This window comes from Phoxinus phoxinus (assembly GCF_949152265.1).
Source record: "Phoxinus phoxinus genome assembly, chromosome: 15".
Taxonomy (NCBI): domain Eukaryota; kingdom Metazoa; phylum Chordata; class Actinopteri; order Cypriniformes; family Leuciscidae; genus Phoxinus; species Phoxinus phoxinus.
In genome coordinates, this window is record NC_136890.1 from 8,890,709 (window position 1) to 8,910,152 (window position 19,444).

Genomic DNA, 19,444 nt, shown 5'->3' on the forward strand with positions numbered 1-19,444 from the left:
TCTTATTTGTTATATTTATTTGCTTTTATTAGGTTTTGATTCTTTTTGCTGTTGTAGGCTGTAAATACCTTAAATACCTGTAAATAATTTGGCGAAGTGAAATGTAACTGTAATGCGGTCAAGCCCTTCCTGGAACTACTTTAGCCGTGTGTTTCCAGGAAAATAATCACACACCTTAGAATGTTCGTCAGCCAATCAGAGTCAAGCATTCAACAGCCCCGCAGTATAATTACAAATATATTTCTGCCTCCTTTTGCCAACAAAACCTAAATAGTTGGTGTCCCATTATTTTTTTAAAGCATGAAGGCACAGATTTGATTATAGAGATGCTGATTTGATGCTATTCGAAATGTTTGATGTGTAAAAGCAGTATAATATGAAAATGTTTGTTTGCTGTTTAATTTTTTTTTATTTATTTTTTTTTTTATGAGAGAAATTTAATAAAAGAGTTTTCATTATTTTTATTTTTATTAGTCTGTATGCATTTTGCTAGTAAATATCACACAAATCAGTGGTCAGTAGACCTTTTGTTAAAAAAAATGAACATTTGTCTCTATATTTAGAGTTTCAAGACCTACATGTCCCTTATATGTGGAAAGTTTTGGGCATTTAGGTTTTTTCAAGCTGACACAAATGTAGATTTGTGTGTGTGTTTGATTTGTCTTTGCTGAGCTGTGTGTCTCTTTCTCAGGGCTATACTTTGGCGGAAGAGGAAGAGGACCCTTTAATATTTCAACATAGGCAATTACGAAGTAATCAAAGCGACACTCTGGCTAGTAACCCGGTCGAATCAGGACCCATGAAGAAACTGCACGTCAGCACAACTGCTCTGCAGAAGGTTTGTAGAATGATGATGTGTTAACATTTGCATGTGCCATTAATAGATTGATTTTAATGTAGATATTGAAGCAGACCAGTCTATTAATATCAGACATTCTGATCTCAATAAAATCAACTTCGGCTCTACTGTTGGAAATCTGAATATAATATCTAGTTTATAATGTCCTCATTCACCAACAAATATATTTTTTGAAACCTAATGGTATTGTTTGTGGTGTATTTGGTTGAATCAGTGCTCATTTATCACATATTGAATTGATTAAATTGAATCACACTGTCTTTCATAAAATAAATTTGACTTGTTACTAAGTTTGTAAAGAATGGGAAACCGTTAACACTTGGAGGAAATGAGTCCCCTTAAAGGCATGCCCAGTATATTCATTGAACTCCTTTTTTGTATTTTGTATGGTTTGAAACATCTGCCTTCAACACCACACTTGATCATCTTTTTCCGACAGAGATTTTTGATGTGTCTTTCGGGACACACGGTTGAAGGGATTGTCTGTTCTCTCTGATTCATGAACTCATCATAATCATTTACATGTGTTGCCTGACTCAGTTGTCTTTCCATTATCTTCTTTACCATTACCTTCTTTATTCAGTTTTCTGTTGCCTAACTATTGAACATTCACCAATGGATGGACCCATGGAGTGTCTAGGCTTTTAGTCTAAATGCATCCTTACTGAATTTATATTTGTATTTTGGATAAAAATAAATGCAGCCTTGGTGAGCAGAAGAGACTACTGTATATATATATATATATATATATATATATAATATATAAATTGTGTGTGTGTGTGAGAGTGAGTGAGTTCTGTGTATTTTAAATCTTAATTATGTATAATTACCTTTAAGACATGCTAACATCCAACTATTGTAATCAATTGTGAATCAAATCTTCCCTGCACTTTATGTGAACATTTTGTGTTGAAGTTGGAGTCTATATAGAGCATTTCAAATCAGTCACGTATGCAGTTCCACAAGGCAGATCTCTATGTAGTTGGCTTTGAGGCATTATTCATTACTGCTAGATGGTCTTTCTGCTGGGCCTTAGGCCTGTCTAACGCACATCCAACAATTCCAATGGTGGACTATGCATGGCAGGGGCGTCCTCTTCCCTGAGGCAGGCCTAAAACCTGACCGAGGCAGACAGCTAGAACAGAGCTCTCGTGCTTCTTTTATCTGTTTATTATCTCCTGTTTCTGCTATGTGCAGGCTTGGGGTGCAGCCAGAAAGGTGTCCAAAGATGACTGGCTGGAGTGGTTGAGACGTCTCAGTGTGGTCTTGCTAAAAGAATCATCCTCACCTGCCCTGCGCTCCTGCTGGTCTCTGGCGCAGACATATATACCACTCGCCAGGTAAACCTTCCCTTTTCTGTATGTTCTTCTGTTGAAGTAACATTTCAGAAACCCATTATTTTTATAGAATTTTTCTGTGATTGGCAACATTTTCAGTAGCCTTAATTCTGGGAGTACGGTCTCTTTCGGCAAGAACCGGCTGTTTGGGACAGTTAAATCTGTAATCATACCTGCATTGATAGGTTGACAATGTGACAACAGAGTGCCATCTCATACATAACCCTGCAGTTATCAAAGTGGGTGTACATTTTCTCTTTTCTGTAGGGATCTTTTTAATGCTGCATTCTTATCCTGCTGGTCAGAGCTGAGTGAAGACCAGCAGGATGAACTGATACGCAGTATTGAGCTTGCCCTGACTTCTCAGGATATTGCTGAGGTCACACAGACGCTGCTCAATCTTGCAGAATTCATGGAGCACAGTGATAAGGTCAGTAATGAAGTCTATTGTCTCTAGACATTTGACATCAGGCATAATGTCTGATCCACATCGTACATTTGGTCAAATAACTAACCCAACAAGCCAAGAGAGTAAAGGCTTTTTAAAACATCTGAAAATAAGGCATAAATACAGCATTTAAGTTTGGACACTTCTGTCCTGAAAAGAACATGTATTCTCTTCATGCATTCAATATCACTTGCAAATGAAGGCTACAGCTTGAAGATTTTTTCTTCATAGTGAAGAAAAAAACAAAACTAAATAATAGTAATAAAAACTACATTTGAAACTAAATGCAAGATGTTTCTCAGGGTTCATACAGTTATGAAAAACCTGGAAAAGTCATAGAATTTTAAAATAGTTTACATTTTCAGGCCTGGAAAAGTTTTGGCAAAATAAATAAAGCCAGAAAGTTTTGGAAAAGTCTTAGAAATTAGTTATATAATATAAATATTTATATAATAGAATATATGTGACCGGTCACGGAAAGTAGGGACACAAGTCGGTTCTGGGGCATTTTGAGTTATTCACAGATTCTGAAAGTGTAGTCTCCAAGCTTTCCAACGATGTGTAACACATCAACTTGTGTGACAAGTTGTGGCCATTTGAAGGTAGGCACTCAAAAAAATTCAAAGTGGAGAAATCTGCCTCTAAAGATTGAGCAGTTCTCACCTCTCTCTGCTGCTGGGAGTGACAATATGGCTTATTTACATCTCATTTAGATAAGCCATACCCCCTGTAAAGCTCCCCCTGTAAAGCTGTAAAGCACATGTTGTTTTATTAACATTAAATGGATAGTTCTCCCCAAATGTTTAATTGTCATCATTTACTCTCTCAAGTTGTTTTAAACCTGAATAAGTTTCTTTCTTCTGTTGAAGTTATTTGGAAGAATGTGGGTAACCAAACAGTTGATGTTCCCCAGTGACTTCTATATTTATTTCCTATGGTAGTCAATGGGGACCAGCAACTGTCTGATTACCCACATTCTTCCAAATATCTTCTTTTGTGTTCAGCACAAGAAATAAATAAATACAGGTTTGGAACAACATTAGAGTGAATAAAGAATAACAAAATGTTTATTTTTGGGTGAACAATCCCTTTAAGGACAAGCGGCTGCATGTTTACTATTAGGGCTACTGTCTCTTTAAGACCTGAAAGCAACGCGTCTAATATGTACGCATAATATGACACGCAGATTTCTCTAAATTTTCTCGGTTTGCTTTCAGTTTAAGTCAAGTCAAGTCAAGTCAAGCTTTATTTCTATAGCACTTTACAGCAGCCACCAGGTGTCCAAAGTGCTTCACATAGTGTAAATATCACAACATCCAACACAACACAACATTCAAAGAAAAGGAAATGTAAAAAAGAGAACATGAAGCATAAATGTTACACAACTACTGCGTAGAAAAAGCCTTTTTAAACAAATAAGTTTTAAGTTTTGCTTTAAAAAGGACAACATTTGTTATAGTACGCATATCAGGTGGGAGCTTGTTCCAAAGTTTAGGGCCAGCTACAGCAAAGGCCCTGTCACCCCACTTTGTATACCTCGACTTAGGAACCTGTAAAATGCGTTGATCCGAAGACCGCAGCCGCCGATTTTGTCCGCCCAAAGTTAAAAGCTCAGATAAGTACTCGGGGGCTAGCCCATTCAGAGCTTTAAAAACAAACAATAAAATCTTAAAATCAATTCTAAAACGCACTGGAAGCCAGTGCAGAGTAAATAAGACTTGAGTAATATGTGCTCTTCTAGGTGTACTTGTTAAAAAGCGTGCAGCAGCATTTTGTACAAGTTGCAGGCGTGAAAGGGATGTTTGACTCAGACCGACATAAAGAGCATTGCAATAATCAAGCCTCGAACTAATAAAAGCATGCACCGCTTTTTCCAAATCGCAGCTGCTAAGAAAAGGCTTCACTTTACTCAACAGACGGAGTTGGAAAAAACCCATTTTTACCACATTGCTAATCTGTTTTTCAAATTTCATGCTGCAGTCAAAAAACACGCCCAGATTTCTCACAGATTGCTTAACGCATGAAGTAAACGCTCCCAAGCTTAAGTTCGATTTTACTGATCCAAATTTTGTATTGAAAACAATACATTCAGTCTTGTCCTCATTTAGCGTAAGGAAGTTTTGAGAAAGCCACTGCTTGATATGGTTAATGCAATTTTGCAAGCGGTTTAATGCGATACTATCGTTTGATTTCATAGGTAGATAAATCTGCAGATCATCTGCATAACAGTGAAATGAAAAATTATGCTCATTTATTATAGCCCCTAGTGGCAACATATATAAAGAAAACAGTGTGGGGCCCAGAATTGAACCTTGAGGCACGCCACAATAAAGGGGAGCAGATGATGATGAGTAATCTCCTATACTGACAGAGAAACTCCTATTTGTTAAATAGGAAGTGAACCATTTAAGTGCAGAGCCTTTAATGCCTACACAGTGCTCAAGACGTGCAAGAAGAATTGAATGGTCCACAGTGTCAAAAGCTGCCGATAAGTCTAAAAGCACTAACACCGTAGGGTTTCCTGAATCTACAGACAGTGCTATATCATTTTGAACCCTTAACAGTGCAGACTCAGTGCTATGACGTGATCTAAAACCGGATTGAAATTTCTCAAAAATAAAATTCTGTTGTAAAAAATCTTGTAATTGATTAAAAACAAGTTTTTCTAATACCTTCGACATAAGAGACAGATGTGAGACTGGTCTAAAATTCGACAAAACATTAGGATCGAGATTAGGTTTTTTAATCAGGGGTCTGACCACGGCATGTTTGAACGCATCCGGGACAGAACCTGAACTAAGACAAAAATTAAAAAACGTTAGTAAACTCGGCCCAATAGTACTAAAAACCTCCTTGAGCATCCAGGCAGGAACAATATCTAAAATGCAATTTGTAGATTTCATGAGTTGTACTACCTGAGAAAGCAACAACAATGAGATAGGTTTAAATTCCACTAAAACAGCTGAGTACAAAGGTTCAGCAGGTACAATCGCACTAAGATCGATACTGGCATTTTGCCTTACTGAAGCTACTTTGTCAATAAAATAAGATAAAAACTTCTCACACATACTGGTCGAAACCTCTGTCAAAGCTAAATTACATGGATTTAAAACAGAGTTAATAGTGTTAAATAAGACCTTAGGTTTATGACAGCTATTTTCTATGACAGATTAGAGATAGTCCATCTTTGCCACCTTTACTGCCCTTTGATACTCAACAAGACTAACCCTTAGCGTTCTCAAAGAAACCTGCAATTTATCCTTCTTCCATCTCCTTTCAGCTTGTCTACAATGTTGCCTTTTGGCTCTTGTGTTGTCGTTTAGCCAAGAGTCCGGTTTAGCTTTAGAAGACTTAAACCGGTAAGGGGCAATAGAATCAAGGATTCTGGTAGTTGTAGAATAAAACGCAGAGAGCATATCATCTGAGGAAGATGGAAGGACCATACCATTATTAGCATAAAACTGAGAGCCCAAATACATTGAAACAAACTCTCCAGCTGAGGAAGATGTGAAATAGCGACGCTTAGAAACTATAGGTACAAATTTAGGAGGTTGTGGGACAGTGATCTCAAATTTGATGGGGAAATGATCCGAAAAACCTGATTCAGATATTTCTGTGACTGAAACTGAAAGACCAACAGAAATAATAAGATCCAAAGTATGACCGAGATTATGTGTTTGCCCATCTACCCACTGATTGAGGCCAAAAGAGTTTAACAGATTTTTAAAATCATTAGCAAAAGAGTTTAAAGGGCAGCAAACATGAATGTTGAAGTCCCCACAGATCAGAAATTTATCAAATTTTGGAACAACATCAGCTAAAAACTCAGAAAACTCACAAATAAAATCTTTGTTAGGTTTTGGTGGACGATAAATAACAGCAAATAAAACAGGTGAAATTAGGTCGACCACAAGTGATTGTACCTCAAAACTGGTGTAACAGTAAGCAGGTAATAATCTACATCTATACACATCTTTAAAAAGAGAAACCAAACCACCACCTCGACCTGAAACTCGCGGGGTATTAAAAAAGGAGCAACCAGGTGGAAGGAGCTCCGTAAAAGTACTATTTTCCCTTGGTTTCAGCCAAGTTTCGGTCAGCATAAAAAAGTCAAGATCATTTGTTGTGAAATAGTCATTAAGAATAAAAGTCTTATTCGTAACTGATCTGAGACAAAGTTTAGACATAACCAACTTTCTTTATGTAAACCTTGAGTGTATTTGACAGTATTAGCTCAAAAAGACTCAAAAGATAACTTAGTCCAGTATCCAGGCGCTGTTAGACAGGCTTTTAGTGCATGCGCGCGTCGGCTGTTTGCGCGCAGAAAAGCGCATTAGAACAGCGCTTCAGCAGCGAATGACATGTTTAACCGGCAAGGCTTTAAAGCACATGCAAATAATGAACTTTTGAGAACTGCAGTGTCCTGTTCCTCTGCGTAAACATTTAATGTGAGTATTTGTCGCGTTGTACACTGGGCTGTTGAGACGGACTGCTTCAAAAGCACGCAGCAGCTGGTAGCAAGGATCACAGCGCAACTTTGAACTATATCGATGCGATATGGTCTAATTCCATATCCCATTTAAAAAATATATCAATATATTTTTTATATCGATATTATATCGCCCAGTCCTACCACGCTGTTCCCTTGGAGGGCGGGGGCAATAACAAAAGAAACAAAAGCCGGCTTATCCAGTATGGAAATACACACAGACAATGACACGCCCCTACTGCGAGCTATAATCTCACAAAACAAGCCGATTTCAACCTAAAAATTTACGATTTTAAATATACCAATATTGATATCTAAAACATGGAGAGGCTTCTTCGTGATCTCAACTAACAGATTCTGCAAAAAAGCGAAAATCACCAGTTTTGGAAAAAAAACCCGCTTCTTTCTCATTTTGCTCAAAAGTTGTGCTGCCGACTTGTGTCCCTACTTTTCGTGACGGGTCACATATGTTATAAGTTATAATGTTGTTTAAACAAACTACGATAACGTTGAGCATTATAACCAATCACACATGTTTCTGTTGAGCTTATGAATGTGAGGGCCAATCAGAGGCATTCAGATTAGTCATCGCTGAAACGAAGAGTTTTGTTCAGTGCACAAACTGAATGTGAATTTCTTTCTCTGACTGAAAGAAATCGTGAATCCTCCCATCATAAACAACAAAGTGCAGATTTGATGTAAGAGATTCATGTCGCAGTGTAGTCAGCTTCTGTGATATTAACAGAAGTTACAGTTACTGTATACAGTTTATCCCAGTTAATATAGTTATTCAACATGCTGACACGATTAAGTCTGTAAAAAAACAATAAAATAATTAATAAATGGTTTGATGCTTAGATCTGTGTAGCCAGAATATGATGTGCAGTTTCCCCAAACACAAAAATATTTTGATGTATTCTATTAATCAACATTAATAATCATTATTACAATATCAAGAGCATTCATTTACAATAATGACCCTGTACCGAGTTCCAGTTAATTTTATAATTTATGAGTAACATGCTATTTCAGATGCAGCTTTAAGTAATTGGTTAAATTCAAGCATTTGACATAAAAGACAACGCAGGTAATCATAAAAATTGCCTGGAACCTGGAAATCAATTGCAAGGGCCCCCTTAATGAAAAAGTTAATTTCTGACCTTGGCATGGAGTAACACCTGGCAGTTGCAGTTTGTACTTGGGTGTAAATTGCAAAAAATGAAAACATAATCTTGACTATTTTTAATGAATTCAAATTGGGACGTTATCTTGTTGATGATTGATGGTTATCCAATGAGATTGATGGTAAATAGGAGGCAAAGCTGTTTAAAAATCTTCTTAGTTACCAAATTTTGTATTTCAAAAGTTTGACTCTGGCACTGCCACCTTGTAAAGTTACTGTCAGTATTACTGGACACTTTTTTTAACTTATTTAATATTGTTGTATTCCATTGATGTATGTTAATTCATTGCTACATAGTAGTGCTGCCATTAACGACTAATCTTTCGACAAATTTTTCGATTAGTCGACTAATCTAAGCGACTAATTTAGTTTTTTTTTTAATCAAGTTTTTGTTATTCCATTGTGTCCATTTTATTTTGAACTCAACTGAAGGGCCAAAACATAAAATGTCACCTGTTCAAAAACATTATGTATTACCAATCTGAGCATAATATCTGCATATCCATTAGGCTATACCATATTAGTCAGAGTCCTAATCTAATCCTCTATTAACAAACATGTATTCATTACTTAAATTAGCTCTTTTTTCTGCCTTAAATAAATTAATACATTATTGGCTTACTGTACATTTTTATATGTACATTTCTGAAATGCATAACTGATAACATCACTCTGAATTGTAAAGTATATGCAATGCATGCATTTTCTGTAAAGCTGCTTTGAAACGATATGTATTGTGAAAAGCGCTATACGAATAAATTGGAATAGAATTGAAAGAGTCTGGACTAGCCTACTACGCTTAGCTTTGCCTAATAATGAATCGCGCTGAAAGCAGGCAGGCACGCAGCTATGCAGCTCGCGTTTACACTTGCGTGCATGTCCGTGCGCGGTTCGCGTGAATGTGAAAGCAACACGGACTCAACACGGACTCGGGTGCGCACTTGTTCAGGAAGTAAAGTGACCTGCGCATGCGTTTTAGCTGATTATGATGTATTAAGTTAAATAAAACACATGTAAGGGTTGATAGTGTTGATGATTTACCTTGGATACGAGCGAGAGAGTTAGCCTGGAGTGTATGGAATCAGGGCAACAAATTTGGAAATACACTGTCTCCTCAAAAGAGTCCGTTTGCAAGCAGCAGAAGGCCACCGTATGCGACACACACTCATTAAACCTGCATTGTTCACTCAGCTGCATATAATACTACAGAATTAATAAATAAAAAATATATATTGACCCGCGTTCTGTTTTCTATTATGCGCCGTGTACGTTTGCGATGGCGTAAGATGCACGCAAACGCACCAGGGTTCGGTAGAATTAAGTTGAGTGTGAAACCAGACCAACACTGCGGGGGGCTCCGGGAACAATCGCGCTCGGACCGCAGCGAACAAGCCCACTGTGAGAGCACTGTCACCTGTCTCTGCCATTTTTCTTATCAAGGGGGGTGGGGGGAGCGGGGAGGAAGAGGATAGCAGATTAACCAGCAGGGCGCACAGATTGTTGTGTGGAGGTGAATTACAGTGAGCCGTTTGAGACGGGAGACCAAAAATAAATAGGCGGTCAATAGTAAAATGACACTTTCGACTAAAAAAAAATACCGTCGACTAATTTGCATGGTCGATTACGTGGACAAATCGCAGCAGCACTACTACATAGTGGAGTTCTGAGGGTAAGACAGTATTTTATCTAACCGTCTTGTGTGTCAGCGTTGATTTTGTATTAAACCACATAGCTTGTCGTTAATAAGTTAAGATATGCTGTGATTTAAAACTTGAACATGGATTTTTTTATTCTTATTTTGCATGTATACACAGACATTTCATGGAACGTTAGGTCATGAATATTTGCCTCAAAAGTTTATTGGTAGAAATATGTACGAACCCTGATTTATGTATCCTATCCAGAGAGGTCAGTCATGTTAATAAATATTAATATTTATTTTTTACAGCACAATTAAGCCTAAAAGGAGCACTATAGTTTGTTCTTCTCCTGCGCACTTGGACGAATACATTTCTTTTCCATATTTAGAATGATCTCATTGTCTTGAAGTCTGAATGAATGGTACATTTGTTCAGTTTTATTCCAGCATTTTCAGGGCTAGATGCTCTGTTTTGGCCTGTTACATGCTATTCCATTCAGTTCTTCTCTTCTATATCTAAAATCTTTCTTTTCTGTATTTTGTCAGGGCCCTCTTCCTTTGAGAGATGACAATGGGATTGTTCTGCTGGGGGAGAGAGCTGCTAAATGTCGGGCCTATGCAAAGGCCCTGCACTACAAGGAACTTGAGTTTCAAAAGGGCCCTTCACCGCTCATTTTAGAATCTCTTATCAGGTAGGAAACTTAAAGTATATCCCAATTTGTCCTCCAAAGAAATAAGCTTCTCTGCCACATGTATAGTTAATTTACCAAATTGGCAAACATTCCCTTTAGGTTCTCTGCATGTTTGAAGAATGACTGTGTCAGACAGCACCTAAAAGCTCATTCCGTTGCTCTGTTATTTCAGCGTTATGAAAGTGCTTTTTTTGGTCCCACTTTATATTAAGTGGCTTTAAGTACTATGTACTTACATTGAAATTACTAATTTGATACAATGGACTTATTGTGCACATACATGTTTTTACATTGTACTTATATTTTTAAAATACCTGCATGTAATTACAGCTGTAATTAATGTATGTAATTACATTTGTAATTACACTGTTGAGCCTTCCCTTACACCTTAACCCACCCTTAAACTTAACCATACCACCACACCTGTCCCTAACCTTACCGTATCACACTGCAATAGCAGCAAAAGTGTTTTACAATACAACATGAACACAATAAGTACATTGTACTTATTTTTCGATGTAAGTACATAGTACTTAAAGCCACTTAATATAAAGTGGGACCTTTTTTTTTTTTTTGTCAGTTCAGGGTTAACGCGCTTCTTGAAAGCATTTAAAAGTACTTTAATTTCTGAAACATGGATTCAAAGACTGGAAAGCTTGTGAAAACCAATGTAGGTCCTTGGAAGTGCTTAAATTACAATTGAACTGAATTTGTTAGAGTAGCATTGGTGCTATTACAAAAATTGGCCTTTATGAGCTGCAGAACAAAACACCTCTGCTGCCTCGAGTGGATGTTTCGTAATAACACACAGGCAGCCCCTCATGATGAACGTGGAGCTATTTAATATCATTTTAAATAAACATACACTTATTATAAAGCATTATATATATTTTTTTATAAAACTTGTTTTTGTCAAATGTTTTATTATTTGAACACTAAAAGTTGTTTAAATCATCATTTTTACAGTCATTTTATAGTTTAGGATGTTACCATAAACACTGTTCTCCCCCCTAATATGATATTGATTTTATTTGTGAATAAATAATTTGTTGATTTTTAAACCATGTATCTACCCTGTACAGGTGATAAACAAATAATTTAGAATATTTTTTTATTAACTTTTTAAAAAAAAGTAACAATTTAATTTAATTGCAAAATTCATATATATAATATTTTTTCTATTTTAATGTTTTAATCATGTAATGATTAATAAAAAAGACCAGTGTGAAATAAATGTTATAAGCAAGAATAAGAAAGCTGTAAACTGCATCTCTCATTCATACTCGTACTCTCTTGTACACTGTACTCTCTCCTCATTGAGTTTTAAAAAGGTCATATGCCTCTTAAAATTGATAGTTGTAAGTATATGCCTTAAAGTCCCCCTGTAGTCAATAATTTATCCCTTAAAAACCATCTTTGATAATCAAAATTACATATTTAAAAATGTTTTCCTTGTTCTGTGAATATACAAATTACCCCTGCCTCCACTCACTCACACCAGCTCAGACATTCACTCGTTGACGATCACACGTTGACGTGATTTGTTACAAGGTAGTTTGTGACGTCAGAAACACCAGCGATTTCAAACAGCATTTTTGAGACTGCAGTTTTAAAGGGATACTCCTTATATTAATCTATGTTATTCCCTTAACTAAGACGAGTTGATACATACCTCTCTCGTCTCAGTGCGTGCACTTAATCGCTCTGGCGCGCCACGTATGGTGACACAAAGTAAAACGTGGCGCTTTTCTAAGCGGGTAAAATGGATAACTATAATGTATGGCGGAATAGCACTTGGGAGCACTTCGACTCGGTGCAGCAATATCATCACTCCTGAAATATTGCTGCTCCGAGTCGAAGTGCTCCCAAGTGCTATTCCGCCATACATTATAGTTATCCATTTTACCCGCTTAAAAAGCGCCACGTTTTATTTTGTGTCACCATACTTGGTCGTGTAACTGTATTTAAATAGGGAAAACGTGGAGGTGTTTAGTCGCTTCTAACTTGATCTCTGTTTGGTCCCTAATGAATGAACTGGGCTAAGCTAAGTGCTATCAAAGTGTCACCGCGCGCCAGAGCGATTAAGTGCACGCACTGAGACGAGAGGTATGTATCAACTCGTCTTAGTTAAGGGAATAACATAGTTTAATATGAAAAAACGGTGGAGTATCCCTTTAAGGAGAAAATACTTATGCAATGGTGTTGACATGCTTTTGTACATGGTTTGTCTTAAAGCATATTAAAAACACCACCACATATACATATAAAGACATATAGACATTTGATACTGTCCAGATTGGCAGTAACAAAACCACCTTTATTGTCTTTGTTGTGCTTGATATAAAATTAAAGGTGTTTTGTTGCTGTTTTTTTGCATAATTTGGTCCACCTTTGTCCAAATAATGTGTCTCTGAATTGGTGGTAAGGCGTTTTCTCATGGAATTTCAAATACACTTTGAAGACTGAGCCAGTCCTCCGTCCTGGTACTGATTGAGTTCCATGTCTTGGGTCCTTGGTGTCTTTTGGTCTTGTTTGTTTTGTCAGTATAATATTCTTTTGTGTGGCAAAATAAAGCTGCTGAGAACATTGGAGAAAATATCGAATTACCGTAGTTTTCGGTAACTACCGGAATTTTTTTTTTTACTTACGTAAAATGATAACGATGTGATTAAAGTACAATAAGATGCAATGTTGTCTTTTGAAATTTACTTCTGGGTTTTATTGCCTAAGAAATATATCTGCAAGATTAATAAACACCTCATAAGGGTCATAAGGGTCTGCTATGACATGAGGGTAATCAAATGGTTAATGGTTCCTTTTCAACTTTTGTGCCTTTAAATAATTTTTATATACTGTAAGTGGCAGTGCTCAGTTGCATATTGCTCTGGTACATTTTATTTTTTTCTGCACATGATGATGATCAAATTTGCTTTGCATTTAAGTGTTAAACGGTGCTCTCTGTTGAACAAAATTTGTTCATTTACAAGCACATAGTTTCTGCTTGGCTGCTTCTCAAAGGGACTCTTCTGTGGCAAACCCCTTAACTGAAAAACTTTAAATATATATATATATATATTTTAACTACATTATATTCAGAGTTTTGATCAGTACTTTATTAAGAACTCAATTAATATAGTCATTTAAAAAAAACTTAAGCTACGGTTTTGTGCCAGGTCTTATATGACATGAAAAACGGCTTTGAGAAACAAAGTGTGTCAACCAGTTGGGCACAGGAAGTCCTCCAATGCACTGAAAGTTCATATAAGGCCTCATCCTCATCTGGACCTCACAAAATGCCCAGAGATTCTGCATCAGTTAAAATGATCATGTGGAATGTGCTCATGACCCAGGTTTTGGGTATCTGTGTAAGGAATTAAAGGATTTATGTTTTTAGTTTAATAGCTGTGGTGGTTTCTCTATGAGTTTTCACCCTTTACCTTTGCTGGTTGCTCATTATTAGCTTTTTGTATGTAATCTTTATTTATTTTTGTGTTTGCCCTTTGAAGGTTTATGGCCATGCTATCTGCATAACCAAAGTGCTTGCTCCTTTTTATTTTGCCTGTCTAGTTGTGTAAACTGATCTTGACAAAGTCAAATGAATAGGGTGGCCATTATTGAAGGTCCAGACAAGTACTTTTAGTACTTTTAATTAGGGACAATTGCACTGTTGTTTGGTAAAGGTTTGTGTATTTCGTTGTTGTTTTTTTCATGTTTGTCACTACTAATTTGACTGTTTGTTCATTTTGCACTAATGCAGACCCATAATTTAGGTGAAGCAAAAATGTTTTTCTTTTTTTAAATACAATTTATTAATCATTCAATATTTAACTTTTTACAGAGTTCATTTACTCTACTAGTGAATTTACCGTAATGTTTCTGAACTGTCAAATTGTTTGTAATTCTACACAAATTGAACATATTGTCTGAATGACTTACATCAGCTTGTTGCTCTGGCTGTACTCAATAATCATGTGCATAAAATCCTCTAGAAAAGGCTAAAGAAAATAAAAATATTTAAGAGATAAATACCTTGTATAAAATGCAATTTACAATCAAACATCTTTTTTTCACATATTCAAAACTCTGTTTTACAAATGCATTCCCCCAGAAATGTTTGCCCAGTTTAAGCTGTAGATTATGTTGATCCAAGGTTTAGTGGTGAGCAGGAACATAAGTTTGTTTTGGAAAGTCTTTACGGAACAAAGCTCTGGGGCCGGATCTTCATCTCCACTCGTTTTAGTGAGTAGTGTTGTCCATGCCATCCATACCAAGAGATGCCGTCTGGATTCTTGGTATGTGACCCATAGCGGTAAAACACACCATTCAGATTGGAGTCAGTGCAGCAGTTGTACCAGTATCCACCTGTGAAATAAAGTTGTTAAGGTTAAAACATGAAGTTCATTAGCACAGCAGAAACATGTCTGGTGGGTGTTTCTTTTTACCGTGGCGAAGTTGTGCACAGTTGTCCACACACTTGTCATTGTCTTTGTTATTAGTGCTGAAGTTGGTGTTATTGTGGTAACGCAGAGAGTCACCAGCGTTCCCACTGTAGTTGGCAATAAAAAGCTTGTAGCTGTTCATCTCATTGCTCACTGTGAAGAAGCCGTATTCAGCGTACCGTGTCTTACCCTCCCAGTCCTAGCAGAATATAAAAAGAATGTGTCTTTTAATGTGTCGTGCTTTAAGCATTATTCATGGATTCAAATTTCTTTAAGGCGGATCACCTTTAATGAGGATGAAGTATTAATTTGTGTGATTACACATTAATTCTAATATTGTGCTTGGTGCATACTTGCCTCCAACTCTATTCTAAGCACTGTGGGCTGTCTGGTCAGACGGAAGATGTGTTCGTTGCCGAGCCAGAAGTCACCACGGATTGTACCAAAACCATTCTTGTACTGCTTCCAGTCGCGGTCGAAGCTTGTCAGACCAATCTTGCGTCTCTGAATGACAGTCCAGCCACCACCATTGTTTTCCATGTCACAATATACCTGAAAAAAACAATCTGGGGATCAATGACAAATCTTCTTTTAAACTGAAGTCGCTTCTTGTATGAAGACTATGATTCAGACTTACATTTAGTTCAGGTGTTCCAAGGAAGTCATCTTTTGGTAGTTTATACTCTCCAGAGATTTTGTAGCTTCTGCTGTATAGGGATGCACAATCATAGATTGCATCTAAGGGAGGGAGAATTCCTTAGTTTAGGGTGTCAAAAACCAGGTGCTTTTGAAGAACAAAGGATTTAAACCTAATGGGATCCATCACGATCCACCTTCAAACCAACTGAAGAATCTTAATTTAGTATGCACTCCTGCTGACTTTAGGCTATGTGTCTCTGTGAAACTAGCACATTCCTAACAAAGCTTCACTGTGTGTGCGGTTGCCGCTAGTAAAATGGAAACAGCGTGACAAATAATTAATTGCCTAATAAACTACAGCTTTGCAACTTGCTTCGTTTAACATCTCTTTCTGGTTTGAAAGATTAATAGTTTTGAAGGAAAAATGCTCCTTTGTTCTTGTGGGTTCAGAGTAAGAAGCCCACATTACCTGCTGTGACTTGGCTACTGTTGGAAAGCCAGACATTCCTGCACAAGGTAACCTGTATTATTACCTACTAATTGCCTCCAACTGCTGCCCAGACATTTCACAGCTTGGGTACAACTATGTTAAAGTTTCTCCAAATGAAACGTGTGTGTCTGAAGAATTTCATGTAAATACATTAAAGCATTCTGTCCGGATAAAACTACTCAAACCTTTGTTTTTATTTTCCTCTCTGAGTTTCTTGTCTCTACACTACACTTTTCTGTAATCTTGATGCTTACTGGATAGTGTACTATGATAATAGAGCTGTTATCCTTCATTCCAAAGTAAAGATCTGCTTCCAGAGTAGAATTTGGAAATGTAGTTTTGCAGGAAAAACTTTAGAAAGCAAAGAATGAATTCATAAATAACCCTCTATCAGCCAACAGTTTGGGAGAATTGTGAATGGCTGTCAATGTAATTTAAATTAAATCAAATGGTCTAAATGAAGTACAACAGTCTTCTGCTATTTCTTGCTTGATTTTGCTAAGAAATATGGCTTATTTTTATAATTAATAATGCCTGGTTAATGAACATAGGGTACCATACTTATACATAGAATGATTGGCCAAGGCATATTTTCAATCTTTCTTTAACATAGCAAATCTCACATTCTAAGTAGGTGGGCTACATTATCCCATGACTTTAGAGGACAATCACTGACACATGTCAACAACCAGCATATGTGACCTGTGACCCTGCAGAGAGTAGAATAACACATGGTGTGTGCTTGAAAAAAAGCTTTCAAGCAAATGTTGAGTTGTCTGTGTCAAGACTCACCTGAAGTGCTCTGCTGTGGGGCGGACTGGGCTGCCTGCAGCTGCATGATTTCAAGCTTATTGTAGATTTCTGAATATTTGCTCTCGGCCTCTGTGACACGGGCCTCGTGCTGCTGATTGTGCTTTTCCAGCTCCATCATCTGCCGCACAACCTTCATAAGATCAGACTCCTGTTTCTTGTTCATTTCTTCCAACATGCTGCTCAGATTGGCCACTTGGACCTTCAGGGAGCGCACCTCATCGCAGCATTGTGCTGGTTTTGCCGGTTTGGTTGTTGCCAAGTTCTTCTTGAGGCCACCCTGAGCCATCGCATGATCCAGGACTAGAAGTAACAGAGCCAATGCTGTAGCCGTCAACTTCATGCTTTTCATTATTCTTATGTGTGGAGAAAGTTTTGAGTGCTCTTGCTTTGAGGAAGATGTTGATCGATCCTGGCTGTGTTGCTCTTTTGAATGTTTGTCAGATTACAGTGACAAAAGATAAATGTAAGTAATGTAACTCTTTAGAATAAAGTGTAGAACTGTAGAATATTTTCCAGGCAAGTCTCTTTTCTTCAGTTCAGAATCAAATGTCTGCTCACAGCGGATGCAGCTTAAATATTTTTTCACGTGTGCTGTGCCCTCCCCTTTTGCTCAGGCCCACAGTCATTGACCCCCCCACCACCACCACCTACCACCACTCGGCCCTCCCCACCATCTCCCCCTTGCAAAATATTTTCCTCCGCCTTTTGTCTGGTCCCACCCGTCAACACGTGTGCAATGCACCTCACAATGCTTCCATTCTGCACAAGCAGAGTTTGTTTGTAAACTAAAGATTGCACGAAGACTCTTTATTTTGTGAAGGTCATACACTCTTATATTCTGACCTTTTCTTTTAAAGAAAAGTAGTTTTCTGTGTGACATCCTCTTATCAAAGAGGAAGACTCGTGAGAGGAAGATGTGCTTCCCATTCTTTTAATTTCTCAAATCCAACCACTCTTTCTTTTTCATGGAGAAACAAATTTTACTTGGCACCAAATATTTAATTATCCCTTATCAGATTTAACTGTGTTGGTGTAGCTTTTCAATTAAATATAACATTAAACCCCAGAGTAGATTGACGAATGAAACTGTAGTATGTTCTGCCCTGTTTTTAACTATATTTGACTCAACAATTCCTAGAACCACCATCAGGGGATCTAAATCAATAAGCCTATGCTGTATTCTTGACAAAAACACTGTTCTGGTTTATTGAAAACATACTGTATGAGCTAATGATGCCAGTGCAAGCCACATTACAAGAAGGGGCTGCATCTGGAAATATCCTTGAGTTTTTGTTTAGACTTATGTAACCGATGTATTACTTTCAAGTGTATGAGGCCATGTCTTGCACACACTGATGAGCTATATATCTGTTTAATGACTACCTGCTATTTTCCCTTTGCAATCTCAAATCCTAAGTCATCCTCCCAGGCAGATTTTAAGTGTTCTAAAGTTGATGTAGTTGTCAACTGAAATAGCTTCTCATATATGATATACCTCCTTTATTGTGGGGATTGCGAAGTATAATTTCCATTATGGATTAGTTTGGAGAGTTAGGATAGAATAGAAGTTTTGCACCGGCTTTTTTTTTTTTTATGTCACAGAGGTATGTATTTATTTTGTACCTACTCAAATGATGGACATATTTTATCAATAAATATGTCTGTAAAGCTATGAATTTTTCAAACCAATAATCAAATATTGTATTCTTAAATGAGAGAGCAAACAAGTGATTTTGATGACAGGGCTTTGGAGAGAATCCTGCGTTGTCCCGTGAGATATTTAGTGTGCTAAATTAGTTGTGGTAAACAAAAGCCCAAGCATGCTGGCTTGACATGCAAGAACCAATGAGGTTTGTTCTCACGTAGCAAGCAAGTACAGTTGATCTTCTGTTTATGTTTGCTGATCAATTCCTAGAACCAGGAATTGATCATTGGTTTATATGTGAATAAAAGCTTTGTTCTTTATTTTACTACTGACTTTTCACTTAACCTTTATGAAGCATTGTTTACTTATAAAAATGTATAAAAAGGCTGTGTTCCAAATTAATTTATTATTACTTATTATTGTCAATTATTATTAACGTTAAAAATTGACATTTAATTTAATATATTTTTTAAACCATTAAAAGATATACTATGGTCGCATTACAGAGAACCATAATATTTTACTGGTACCGTCCGACTACTGAAATGTTGGTATCGTGACAACACTGATCACAGGTTGTATTCCCTCTGGTTCAGACAACAAAAGAAAACAGATGTCAGGGTGCTGACTCCAAAAAAAAAACACTTATAGACAAGACATGCTCTTGTAGCAGTAATGATACTCTTGAGAGGGTGTTAGGAAGCTGTTTACGATGTCATACTGCTGTGTGAGTCTGCAAAAGTCTGGTGAAAGTATGCAAAAGAGGCAAAT

The 19,444-nt window shown here is 37.0% G+C and overlaps 2 protein-coding genes across 2 annotated transcripts in view; one reads left to right on the forward strand and one right to left on the reverse strand.

Annotated features, from left to right (window-relative positions):
• mtor (mechanistic target of rapamycin kinase) overlaps positions 1-19,444 on the forward strand; it is a 174,465-nt gene that overhangs the window by 69,241 nt on the left and 85,780 nt on the right. Inside the window, exons 25-28 of the mRNA XM_079637383.1 lie at positions 692-838; positions 2,057-2,199; positions 2,464-2,626; positions 10,502-10,647. Coding sequence (XP_079493509.1) covers positions 692-838; positions 2,057-2,199; positions 2,464-2,626; positions 10,502-10,647 — 599 coding nt within the window. The remainder of the gene's footprint in view (positions 1-691; positions 839-2,056; positions 2,200-2,463; positions 2,627-10,501; positions 10,648-19,444) is intronic.
• On the reverse strand, positions 14,432-17,616 carry angptl7 (angiopoietin-like 7). Its single transcript, XM_079638834.1, has 5 exons — positions 17,008-17,616; positions 15,724-15,824; positions 15,444-15,638; positions 15,090-15,285; positions 14,432-15,009 (listed from the first exon to the last, which is right to left on the reverse strand). The coding sequence occupies exons 1-5, from the start codon at positions 17,375-17,377 to the stop codon at positions 14,840-14,842; spliced, it is 1,032 nt and encodes a 343-aa protein (XP_079494960.1). The 5' UTR covers positions 17,378-17,616; the 3' UTR covers positions 14,432-14,839.